General features: G+C 31.8%; 2 protein-coding genes across 2 annotated transcripts; one reads left to right on the forward strand and one right to left on the reverse strand.

The window, feature by feature from the left end:
* The first annotated feature begins 1088 nt into the window (after positions 1-1088).
* alpha-Man-IIa (alpha-mannosidase 2) lies at positions 1089-5340 on the forward strand. Its single transcript, XM_018544872.1, has 6 exons — positions 1089-2239; positions 2322-2660; positions 2759-3067; positions 3267-3798; positions 3901-4053; positions 4627-5340. The coding sequence occupies exons 1-6, from the start codon at positions 1113-1115 to the stop codon at positions 5206-5208; spliced, it is 3042 nt and encodes a 1013-aa protein (XP_018400374.1). The 5' UTR covers positions 1089-1112; the 3' UTR covers positions 5209-5340.
* Naa40 (N-alpha-acetyltransferase 40) lies at positions 5248-10242 on the reverse strand. Its single transcript, XM_018544873.1, has 4 exons — positions 10001-10242; positions 9513-9901; positions 8272-8430; positions 5248-5329 (listed from the first exon to the last, which is right to left on the reverse strand). Exons 1-4 carry the CDS (start codon positions 10007-10009, stop codon positions 5248-5250), a joined length of 639 nt encoding a protein of 212 aa, XP_018400375.1. The 5' UTR covers positions 10010-10242.
* Between the last annotated feature and the right edge of the window lie 2938 nt (positions 10243-13180).

A 13180-nucleotide genomic window follows, 5' to 3' on the forward strand; every position in this document is an offset into this window, starting at 1 on the left:
TGTTATGAAGATTTGAGGTGGATGAGGTATTCTTAATATTTAAAATAAAAAAGGAAATTTTTGTAACATCACAATGTAATTCACACGACAAACATGACAAATTATCTACATGATTAAAAATGATTGAAAAAGCAAGAACGATTGTATACATATAAATGTTTATATGGCTATTACTTATCTATCGATAAACAGTGAAATCAAGTGAAATGCAGTGAAATGGCTATCAGATATCATATTGGTTAATGGATAAATAATTTCATTGCGAATCGTTCAAAGCGAATTCGCGAAGTAGCAACTTGAATTTATGGAAATCGTAATAAATCTGAATTGTATTATCGAACCGGAGACGTCAGATAATTGAGAATATAAAATCCGTCCTTAATATGTAGTCCCTTAATTCGCAATAGTGGATAAATTAGGTTAAGATCGAGTAGACTTAATTTACTTTACTTCAATATCGAACTACCAGTTGAAGTTGACAAAAAACTGCTGAATTTAGTATTTACAATTGATATGAAATTAAACTCAAATTCAATGCAAAATCAGATTTGTAATAATGAGGACTAGAAAGACTATTGCTATTCTTGGAGCTGGTTTGATCCTGGCTTGCTGTGTGATGATTTATTTAATGATGGATCTAACTCTTCTTCCACCTGGACAAGGTCCTAAACTTTCCATGAGCAATGTAAGATATCATTTATTTAGTAATATATATTTTCAATATGATTAAGGAGAAAAGTATGTGAAATTATAGAGAAGCTGTCTTACTACACTCCTTGTTCTTATTGCTAATCAGCACATTCAAATCATCATTTTCAAATGTATTTTTTCTTTCAAGCTAGATTTACTGTGATTTAAAAAAAAACTCGTTTTTTTTGTTTTAGAATCAGTGGCTCCATTTGGAGAACAGATTAGCAAAATTAGAAAAGGACTTTGATAAACATCATAAAGTTATGAACGCCTTGCAGGAGCAAGCAGCAAAAATCAAAAATAATTTTGTACCTACTGTACAACCAAGTCATTTTAATCACTCTAATGCTAAGAATTCACGTTTAGAAAAAAGCCTCACTTGTAACTTTAATATTCAGAAAGTCCCAAAGGTCGATATACAGATGTTAGAATTGTATAAACAATTGGAGTTTGATAATCCAGATGGTGGAGTTTGGAAGCAAGGTTGGAACATTATGTATGATGAAAAACAGTGGCATCCCAATAGAAAATTGAAAGTTTTTGTTGTACCTCATTCGCATAACGATCCTGGATGGTTAAATACTTTTGAAAAATACTATATGTTCCAAACAAGGAGCATATTGAACAATATGGTGACCAAATTAATCGAGGATAGGAGACGTAAATTTATTTGGGCGGAAATATCTTTCTTTAAACTTTGGTGGGACGATCAGTCGAAAGAAATAAGAGACGAAGTACGTCGTCTAATTCACGATGGACAATTGGAGATTGTGACAGGAGGATGGGTGATGCCAGATGAATCTGTATCTCATTGGATTGCTCAATTGACGCAATTAACTGAGGGTCATCAGTGGCTAAAATATAATCTGGATTATACACCAAATTCTGGATGGGCCATTGATCCTTTTGGTCTTTCTCCCACTATGCCGTACCTTTTGAAGAATTCAGGCTTGGAAAACCTTTTGATACAAAGGGTTCATTATTCAGTAAAAAAGAGACTCGCCAAAGATAAAAATCTCGAATTCCGTTGGAGACAATTATGGGACAATGATGGCTCTACAGAATTGTTAACTCACATCATGCCATTTTATAGCTACGATGTTCCTCATACTTGCGGCCCGGATCCAAAAGTATGCTGCCAATTTGATTTTTATAGAATGCAGAACTTTGGTCTGAGCTGCCCATGGAAGATTCCGCCGAAAACCATTACCAGAGCAAATGTAGCAGAGAGAGCATTACTTTTATTGGATCAGTATCGCAAGAAAGCGCAACTGTTCAAGACAAACGTAGTACTTGCGCCTTTAGGCGATGACTTCAGGTATACACATCTCACAGAATGGGAAGCTCAATATGACAATTATCAAAAGCTTTTCAATTATATGAATGAAAATCAACATTTAAACGTCCAAATACAATTTGGAACATTGAGTGATTATTTTGAGGCAATCAGAGAAAGACACAATTTTAATGAATTTCCTACATTGTCTGGAGATTTCTTCACGTATTCAGATAGAGATGATCATTATTGGAGTGGCTACTACACCTCTAGGTACAAGTTTCTTTTTAAAACAAAAATTGTTCTGCACTTAAATAAATCATCTAATGAAATTCTTAAATCTGTGTATGTATAGACCTTTTCATAAAAGATTGGATCGTGTATTGTTGGGTTCCTTAAGAGGATCAGAAGCATTAGCTGCTATAGCTTGGGCTAAAAATAATGATCAACTGGTAGAAGGAAGCCTTGCATCTCGATTAAGCAAAGCTAGGATGTGGCATTCTCTGTTTCAACATCACGACGGAGTTACCGGAACTGCAAGAGATAATGTTGTGATAGATTATGCCCAGAAGATGATAATGGCATTGAATAACTCAGCACATGTACTGCAACAATCTATAGCGCACTTATTGAGAACTCCTCAAACATCACCTATCGATGTAGAAACTGTGTATTTCTCATTGGATGAAACTAGGTATTAAAATATTTAATAATACGAATAATATCAATATTTCGTGTATAAATTCATATAAATTTTATACAGATATCAAATATATATAATTTTTTTCAAAGGTCGCATCACACGAGTGTAGGTGAGAAGCATGTTCTCAATCTTGGAGACGATAAACCGTCGAGAAAAATTATCCTATATAATTCTCTCCCAAGACACAGAACAAAAGTGCAAACTTTGATTGTATCGACGCCATTCGTTAGAGTTACAGATCGAAGAGGACAGGCTGTTAAATGCCAAGTATCTCCTGTTTGGATTGGACCAGCTGCATTGTCCGCGGCTAGATATGAATTATCATTTTTAGTTACTGTACCAGGATTTGGTATCACTACATATATAATTCACGCATTACACAAAGCGTCATATACAAAGTAAGAGCACAATTACGTAAAAAAATTTATTACATGCAATATCATATCCTGTATTCATTTCAGTAGCATAAAGTAGTACAAAACTTTTACTAGCTGTTAAATATATATTTCTTTAATCATCTTATAAAATATTGCACAATCCTTACACATACTAAAAAAAAATAAGATTGTTGAAGATTTTATTTTCTTTTTCGAACAGGGAAGTATATCTATCTAATGTTACTATTTTCAATACTGACATGAGTCTGCCATCGATACCTGGTTTCAGTCATTTGACAATTTCGTCGCATACGCAAGAATTTTCAATTTCTCAACGGCCGAATTTATCTGCCTCTTTCGGAAAATCTGGTTTGTTGAAGGCTTTACGAGTCGGCAACACCATGTTTCCTGTACATCTAGATTTTGTAAAATATGGTACTAGAAGTTCCGGTAAAGATAAAAGTGGCGCTTACTTATTCCTGCCTGACAAATCGGAACCAGATGTGGTGTTTATGGACGGCAGGGCAATTATTCATTTAGTAACTGGACCAATTCTGTCGAAAGTGTTTATAGAATTACCATACATACGGCATACTTGTACACTGTTTAATTCTCCTGACAGTGATGGGCTCGGATTACACATTTTTAATGAAGTCGACATAACGGAGACACAAAACTACGAACTTGCAATGCGTTTCAACACAGATATTGCATCCGGCAACCAATTCTTCACAGATTTAAATGGATTCAATGTAAGCATATGATGCAATGAATTAAGTTATATAACTTATTAACTAAGATTTGTTACACCTTTTTTGTTGATTGTGATGTATATTTTATTCGATTAATTATAGATAATCCGACGGCAAAGATTTTCTAAGCTTCCCACGCAAGGAAATTATTACCCGATGGCAGCAAGCGCATATATAGAAGATAAAAGAGTTAGATTAACAGTTGCTACAGCACAACCGTTAGGGGTAGCCTCTATGGCATCTGGTCAACTTGAGGTAAGTTAGTAAGCTGTCTTTTCAAAAAATGTTTACTTGATGTAAACAAGTCAAATGAAAAGTTAAATATAACAAAACTTGCATAATATTATTTACGTAATATAGTAAGATATATGTGTAGTCTAATTTTTATTACATCTTAATTTTAAAAACATGCATCATATACAATATATATATATATATGCGCGCGCGCGCGTGTGGTAAACATTTTTTAAAAAATATCAGTAGTTGAAGTATTTTTATATAACAATATGAAAATATAAAATTATCAAAAAAGTTAAAAACGAGTTAACGATAAAAAATGGTGGCAATAAATTATACATTTAATATGTTTAGAACATTAAAATTCGAGCGAAACTAGATTCAACATTACATATCTTCTTCAGTCGCAAAAATTACAGAATGTTAAATAAACGTAAACTAATGTAGGAAGAGTCGATCAAATTTAAATATGATTACATCAACAATATTAAAATGTTCCCCATCGCATTACGATCTTCAACATAAGATAATCTATTGGTTATTTTCATGATATTTCTCGATCCATATGAACGCAATAATTTTTTTTTATAGATTATGCAAGATAGAAGGTTACTTCAGGATGACAATCGAGGATTAGGACAAGGTGTAATGGACAATCTGTTGACAAATCATATGTTTACATTAATTCTGGAAAAGAAAGAAACAAATTGCCCCTTTGCAGTACCAACGAATCATCCAGCGGGATTATTATCTTTAAGCGGTCATTTAGCTTCGGAAGAGTTACTGCATCCAATCGTAGTGCTGCACCCTCATAATTCTCTACCATTTAATTTGAACGCTTATTTCTCACCGCTTCGATATGATCTTCCAGTAGATTTAAGTATTGTCAGTCTTAGAGCGTTTCCTATTCCTGAGGGTGCTGGCAAAGGTATCGGTATGGTGTTGCACCAGTCAGCTTTAGATACTTGTTTCAACAATTCTTTCTTGCGACGCTTCAATATTTCGGAATCAGGAGAAGTAGATTTGACAAAACTATTCAACGATATGGAAGATTGGACTATAAGTAAAGCGCCTCTTACATTTCATAATGTTGGGCCATCTCTGAAATCGCCCATCGTAAACTTGTGCCCATATCAAATATTGCCAATCTTATTTCACAAGACACAGTCATAATCAGGGAGAAGATATACAACGTAATGTATTATTTTTCATTTATCTACACAAATTTTGTTTACTTACAATAATATAGTCTAAATCTGAAACCCCTGGTGGATATGAATTGTCCAATTTGTATCTGAAACAGTATTAAATACACAAAATTGTGATTATTTCGATTAAAGTTTTACTTAATGCAATTCGCATACTATAAGAAGTGCACAATTCAAATATAAATCAAACTGCAACAAGAAATTTGATGTATATTTAAAAAATAAAGATATTCGTAAATATATGTGTATTATGTATACATAGTTCTAGTTTGCTTTGTACAAGCGTCTACAATATTAACAACAATCTATTATATATCAACAATTGAAAAAAAAAAACGTAATAGTTCTTCGTAATTATTTTTTATATTAATTGAATTAATATTTATTACCATATACGTTTAAAGTGATTTTTTTCTTGTATTATTTATTTTACTATTATTTTGACATTAATTAATTTTAGAGCAATTTTTATGATTTAACATTTCCAATTAGAGCTATGTGTGTATAAGATGATTCGAAACACTGATAAAATGTTTGAAAACTGGTAGATCATACACATCTAATAAAGCATTTAAAAAATATAATTCCTATTATGTAATGTAACGTTTCGCTGTTACAAATTCAACTAATACATTTATTTAATTTATTATTCTTCATTTAATACTTCAATTCTGTATATATTTTATGCACATGTAACACGTTCAGCAGTTGAAAAATGCTTTGAAAGATGTTGCTAGAATATTCACGACTGAAAATTGTAGACGAGTAAACATAACGTATTTTCACTGTATATTTCCTTACTAAATATGACCTGAGTTGTCTATCATGCAGAAAAAATTATATTTAATACAAGGTAAAGATTTAAATAGTTACATTTAGTAGTAATATTTTGACTGTCGTTCGTATTTAGGTGACGTGTAAAATTCACAAAAGTTTCATCATTCATTTGTGAATGGTTTTATTTACTTGATTAAGAATACTAACAATAAGTATTTAAGATATAAGTATTCTAAAAGAAACAATACAAGTTGTATTGAGACATAAAAAATACAAAGAGTAGGTATTAAAGTAATATAAAATGAGTTTGAAAGCCAAAATGTTTACAAAATTGAGTAACAATACCAACCAATGTAGAACTATGTTATCAAAAGTGAAAACTTTGATATTAGTCAATCACATACAATGTAAATTAGATTTGGGTTATATATATATATACATATATACAGCAATTTTATAATATTATATATACACAAATCCACAAAATTAACGTGTAATTAAAGTTTTATCAAAATTTAGCATAACTTCAAATAAACCTAACTATGCGAAAAAAAATTATATTTAATAGTTTTTTTTTTGCATTTTCAAAGAGAGAATCTCTACTTGAAGAAACATTAGTCGTGATTTAAATCTTTTCGTATTCCGACATTTTTTAAAAAGTAAGTACGTATTTTGTTAATTATTTTGATATATTGTACAAAGTAGAATGAATTTTTCTCACAAGTACATAATAATCATAAAATTTGAACTTCCTATAAATTAGAAAATGAAACTAAAAATTTGTATGATTTTTTTTTCGCGGAATTACAGCATATCAAAGTTTACCTATGCATTTGTGTGTGTGTGTGTGTGCGTGCTTACAGTTACCGCCATTATCCGACACGCATCATGAAAAGATTACTGATCGGATTTTGATGACACTGATTTAATTTTTCTTCCAAAAGAATGATGATTTGCGTACACTGAATTTCATTGAAACATTATTACGATTTTGTCGTTTGTTTTTCGAATGAGCAATATAATACAATGATTATAATACTGCGAAGTATTGTACATACTAAAGTAACTTCACAATACGATACTCGTTTATTTCAGTATAAAATTATTTAAGATGGTGACAATGATTAAGAGTCACGATTATAATGTAATTGTTAAATATTAATGTAATGTTAATGTAAAAAGTTGCATTAATAAAAACATGAAATTCATTATGTTTTAAAATCAGTTTAAAATATATCCTAAATATACTGCTAACACTTTTTTAATCTATCAATTTTTTCTGCTCAAATAATTAAGAAGTACAATAACTATTTTCAGTTTTTTATCATTAACAATTTATCTAATTATTTAAATGAGACGTATAAGATCTTAATCGAGGCAAAAAAAGACACATTATTAAAAAGAAAACAAGTCCTAGATCGATATTTATAGAAAATACGTTTTGAAAACTAATGTGAATAGTATAGAAAGTATAAGGGAAGTCAAATGTCTAAACGAGCCACGAGCACGGGTTCTCATTGGACGCGTGCAACAGGTTCAACAATAAAGTGAGCATTCGCTGCTATTGATGTATTCTCCTAGATTTAAAAGTCTAATTGGATGATCTAAATTCTAGATTAAATTTGTTGAACCACAGACGAGATACTACTATTTAAAGACCATCAACTTCATACTGTAGTTGTAAGAATTAATCAATTAAATCGAATATGAGAAGAACATTTGACTGATAAATCAATTTTTGCAACTACAACCACTTAGGGCCAATTTCACCAACGTCGGTTAAGCTAATCGACGGTTAAAGTGTCAACCGTGATTGGTTCATTCTGGTCAAAGACAAATGCGATTGGATAATTCCATTGGAATTAACCGTCGATTAGCTTAACTGACGTTGGTGAAATTGGCCCTTACAAGCTCCCGTAAGAATGTTAGTTTTTTAATAGTATCTCGTCAATGGTTGAACGTAGTTATTATCCCATCGAATTGAATTTGGCAGATATTTTTCTGTGGATTAGCATTTTGTGGAATGCAGAAAAAATATTTGAAAGTCAGAAAATAAGGAACACCTTTATACACACATACATATACGCATGCACATGCGTATATACACTCATAAATGGCTTTAAAAAGCTAGCTTTACACATGTATAATGCAGTATAAAGGATTCTGATTTAATTAATAATGAAATATTATTAAGAATGCTAGTGTCAATTTATATATTTATAATGGCGTTAATATTATAAATATTCATTACCCAAGAGAGTAGAAAAATTGTATTGCTGACGAATTGTGCTTGAAAACGGTTAAAACAACTTTCATCATCTGATTCCGGTACGCCATGGATTCCAGAGTTGACATCATAAAACGACCAAGTCCTTTCCGCCTTGCTGATGGTTCCAATTGTAATTCATAGCTATACATACGTAAATACTTAATTTTTTTCGACATAGCGAACATTTTTGACATATGTAATCCTACATGAAATATATGCAGTTAATAAAAATAAACACGTTACTGTTAGTTATTTTTTTTCAGTAATAAATTGATACAGTATCAAGTTTTCTTTATTTGTAAATGTTAACGGTAATATTACATTTTGCCACTAACAATAAGAGCAACAATTTGAACAGTTATTTTTACAATTATTTTCAAATCTATTTATTTGCATAATTTCCATGATCTCTGATAGACTGTGAAATAGTGACTATATACATTGACTAAAAATTTGATAATAGTAACATAGAATTAAAATTTTTTTTCCTAATTTTCTGGTCATACTACTGATTCTATTTTTGTATTGCAACAAACAATCACTATTGGCATTAACATTATCCAAAACGTGTTATATGAACTGCGTTTCATTTAATACTCACAAACATTGTCCTAGTTTAACAATTAACAAACAACAAGAATGAAATAATTCAACAAGCATTGTGAACGTTAAATGGAATGTAACTATGGAGGTTGCAGGTCCTGTGTATCTGCATGATGGATACTTAATAAGAAAATTAAATTTTTAGTATCTCTTAAACACTGATGTACGTTTATGTTTTGACAGATATGACTGTCTATGGAACTTAATGCCAAATTTCATAAAGCATTTCTACTAATTGCTCTAAAGTTCTTAGTTATGGATACCAGTGGATATTGTTATTTTAATCAACCTTAATCTGACTTTTTAAGAATTTTAGGGCAATAAACAAAAGCACTATGTCAAATTCCACAGACAGCGATGTAGCAATAAACATGAACAAACATTTAAAAAACAAAATAAAACAATTAAAAGGCTAAGAGCCAGTTATGTATTTATTAGATAACTTTTAGCCCTTCAATTGTACTATTTTGTTTTATTCTCACAGAGCCTTATTGTTACTTATTAATTTAAAAAACATTATAATACAGGGAGCAGGATCTCATACCAATAAGATTTTTATAATAATTTTTTTGACATATTCATGCACAAGAAGATAAAATAGGCAATGGGAATATACATACCAATATAACACCACGTCGCCGTTGTCAATGTCAAATCGGAAATGTGAGAAGCCAAGAAATTTGTCATCACACGATGCTATCAAATACCACGCCGTTTCTTCTGTCAGTTCTATCTGTTTCTCAGATGCGTTCCAACCCCAACTAGACTGCTCATACATATTCTTCATGTTCCTCTCCATAATATCTAAGATCCAAGATAAACAATCTGATGATGCATCCTTTGCCTTAACACAAGCAAGCTTGATCATGTTATTATCCTTCGTGACATACTCGTGGAATTTGTGCAAAGTCTCCAAAGGATTTGCCAAGGCGTTTGCCTTGTTTATAAGTTGTCGCTGCTTCATTGCCTTTTCTGCCAAAAGCTGACGCCTTGTTTTTCTAGCACTCTTCTTTAAAAAAAAAAGTTGCAAGAATTTGAAGTTAATTACATTTTTCTGACAATTTACGGGAACACTTTAAAATGTTTTAAACATGATCATATAACTGACCTGCATCATTAACGTTCAAATTCCGAATGTCCCGCCTTTTTTGTTCAAGTAGAGGTTACGTTGTTTTTCTCTATAGCATTCTGTTATACATATTTTAATTCGATATACTGAGATAGAATTGGATTATTTTTCTAGATCTGAAAGTATAAATCAATCAGCGCGAGGAAAACTTCCAAAAGTTGCAAATGGTTACAAAATAATCGTTCTGCAGAACGTAGTCATGAATGTACCACAATGCCACGATACGGTGAACGCTTGTTGAAATGACGTTTACGTATTTAAATGGATGGAAAGTTAAAACTGCACATGCGCAATTCGACTTTCCAATAAACGAGAATTGGAAGTGCCACACAAGTAAAAGATAAAAATGTCGAATATTGGTCACGTTCAGCAGACTCAACTGTTGCGGAGCGGATCCGTGAGCGCTCATTACTATTGGTATATTCTTTTAGATCATCTAATAGCAGTGAGCGTTCACGGATCCGCTCCGCAACAGGTTGAGTCTACTGAACGCGACCATTGGCTACGTTCAGCAGACTCAACAGTTGTGTAAGCGCTCTCTGTTATTGGTGTATTCTTCTAGATTTAAAATTTGATTGGATGATCTAAAAGAATACACCAATAACAGCGAGCGCTCACTCAACTGTTGAGTCCGCTGAACGCACCTATGTGAGCTTACTATTCGCTAAAAACAGTTAGTTTACGTGATCGAAATTCACGAATACCGTTCGTAGCTAACAACTCGACGCGCTGATATGTAAAGACCGCAGCACAGACTGCATAATGCCTAGTTCACAGTAGGCGCGATGAGCGATGCGTGACGAGCGATAACCAATAAAAGCTTTGCTTTAGCTCACACGACTCTAAAGCAGAGTTCTTATTGGTTATCGCTCGTCGCGCATCGCTCATCGCGCCTAGTGTGAACTAGGCATAAGGGCGACTGTTAAGAATATCCACACAAACTTGCATAACTGCATAAAAGTATAAATAAAGGAAATTATCCAATCGCATTTCTCTTATAAAGTCGCACGTAAAATATGCGATTGGGTAATTTTGTTTATGCATACGTTTATGCGGCTATGCAAGTTTGTGTGGATATACCTTTAAGCCTATCGCACATGAAATGCATAATAGAGCATGAGCATAACATGAAACTGTTGGACCAATAAGCAACCAGCATAAAGTTGCCATATTAATTAACATAAGATGCTCATTAGTCCAGCGGTCTTATGTCATGTTTATGCACTTTAGGGTCTACGCACAATAGGAGAAATATTAGGAACAGATATTAAATATATGAACCCCAACACACACTTTTGCATAACGTATAAAGCATGTGCATAAGAAATTTCATTGGCCCATTTTCTTATGCATGAATCAATGGAATCAATCAAATTCTTTATGTATATGGTTTATGCGTTATGCAAAAGTCTGTGCTCCCCGCTTAAGAATTTTAACCTGTCAGAAAGCGCACATTCCACAGTACACAGTTCTGATGGGTTAAAATTCTTCGCAATGCTTTACATTATTTTTTTATTTAACAAGTTATATTGATTATTTTTAATTTATTTCATAAGAAAACTGTAGAATATATCTTGATTATAACAAAAACTTTACTTAAATCGTCAAATTTAGTCAAATAGATAAAATTAGAAAAAGCATTACTAGTAAAAACTGGTAACTTTTACGGAATTACGGTTCCATGAGACATAAGGAGATAAAATACACGTAGCGTTACGGACGCAATCCCTACTAACTTTTGCGGACATTCGGGAATGGCTGCGTTCAGCAGAAAACGTAGCTTTGCAACTGTTGTAAAATTCTTGAATATGATTGACTTATACATTTAGATCTAATGAGGAAGTAAAACCAATCATATTAAAGAATTTTGCAACAGTTGCAAAGCTGTTTTCTCTGCTGAACGCAGCCATTTTCAATTCTGACATTGGAAATTGGAACACGGCCATAGGCCGGTATCCATAGTCAGTTCTTATATTCAAGATCATCTTAAGCTCAGTCTTGAGATCTCACAAGTCACAAACCAATCAGAAGGCCGCATTAACGATTTAAAATATTACTTAAGACGATCTTGAAATAAGAACCGACTATGAATACCGGCCATAGTAAGATCAATTTTTGAATTCCACAATATAAAGGTCATCAACATTAAAAAAAAAAAAAAATAGATCGCATCGATATTTGAAAGTATCGTACATTTATTTTGATGGAATTTTCTTAATATGTACCTACAGTACATACACATATTCACATACACACGGAACATACGTTAAACATCTAAATGCGAAAATAAAATAAAAATTACGTAATGGATAGGAGTTGAACTGAATAAAGACGTGTAATACAATGATATGTCGACATAAATATTTTTTCACTGATATTATTAATGATATAGCACACGTCTGCGAATACAATGGTAGTGTGTATAACTTACATTACAACTAAACAATTACGACGTGATAATAAAAACTTACGCAAGATTATACCGTGACTTAATATATCTCAATATATTAATATATACATCATATGAAATATATTTATATATATATATGTATATATATATATATATAATGTCGTTGTCGAAATTATACAATATTACAATGTAGCCAAGACACATGTGATTCTTTATGCTTTGTTTTTTCGAGTCCTATTAAAATACAGGCCCTTTTATTAAAAGCACAGAGATACGCTGCCTTTAAACACTACATTCTTTGGGACGTTCTAAAATTGAATTAGACGCTGTCACAAAAATTACTTCAATACTTCGCTCATCGATTATACATGTATATTATGCGTGCACGCGCACACACACGCACGCACGCACACGTAGTGTCCCATTTTAATTTCTTCAGGCATCCCCCAAAAATATAAAAAATATGAAATGTTTTACTTGAAAGTGAAATGGTTTTGAGGGGAATGTATTTTGATCACAATTATTTCTTTTTAACTGTAGACACCAAAAAAATATAAGGGTTACCTTCACTGTTTTAAATGGAATTATTTCCATTTTTTAGATGGAATGTGTTTTCCTTAATATAATATTAATATATTTTTGGCACCTCTACTCTATTTAGAAAAAAAAAACATGACCAAAATACATCTCTCTCGAAACTATTACATTTTTATTTGAAACTTTTTTATTATTATATATATATATATATA

This window comes from Cyphomyrmex costatus, unplaced genomic scaffold (assembly GCF_001594065.2).
Source record: "Cyphomyrmex costatus isolate MS0001 unplaced genomic scaffold, Ccosl1.0 scaffold474, whole genome shotgun sequence".
NCBI classification, from domain to species: Eukaryota; Metazoa; Arthropoda; class Insecta; order Hymenoptera; family Formicidae; genus Cyphomyrmex; species Cyphomyrmex costatus.

Excerpts from the sequence above, each read along its gene's own strand:
- alpha-Man-IIa (XM_018544872.1), top strand. The coding sequence starts at position 1,113 with ATGTTAGAATTGTATAAACAATTGGAGTTTGATAATCCAGATGGTGGA. Across the intron at positions 2,240-2,321 it reads AGTGGCTACTACACCTCTAG|ACCTTTTCATAAAAGATTGG; the intron begins GTACAAGTTTCT and ends GTGTATGTATAG. Across the intron at positions 4,054-4,626 it reads TGGCATCTGGTCAACTTGAG|ATTATGCAAGATAGAAGGTT; the intron begins GTAAGTTAGTAA and ends TTTTTTTTATAG.
- Naa40 (XM_018544873.1), bottom strand. Across the intron at positions 8,431-9,512 it reads GGCGACGTGGTGTTATATTG|CTATGAATTACAATTGGAAC; the intron begins GTATGTATATTC and ends ACGTATGTATAG. Across the intron at positions 5,330-8,271 it reads CAATTTTTCTACTCTCTTGG|ATACAAATTGGACAATTCAT; the intron begins GTAATGAATATT and ends ATACTGTTTCAG.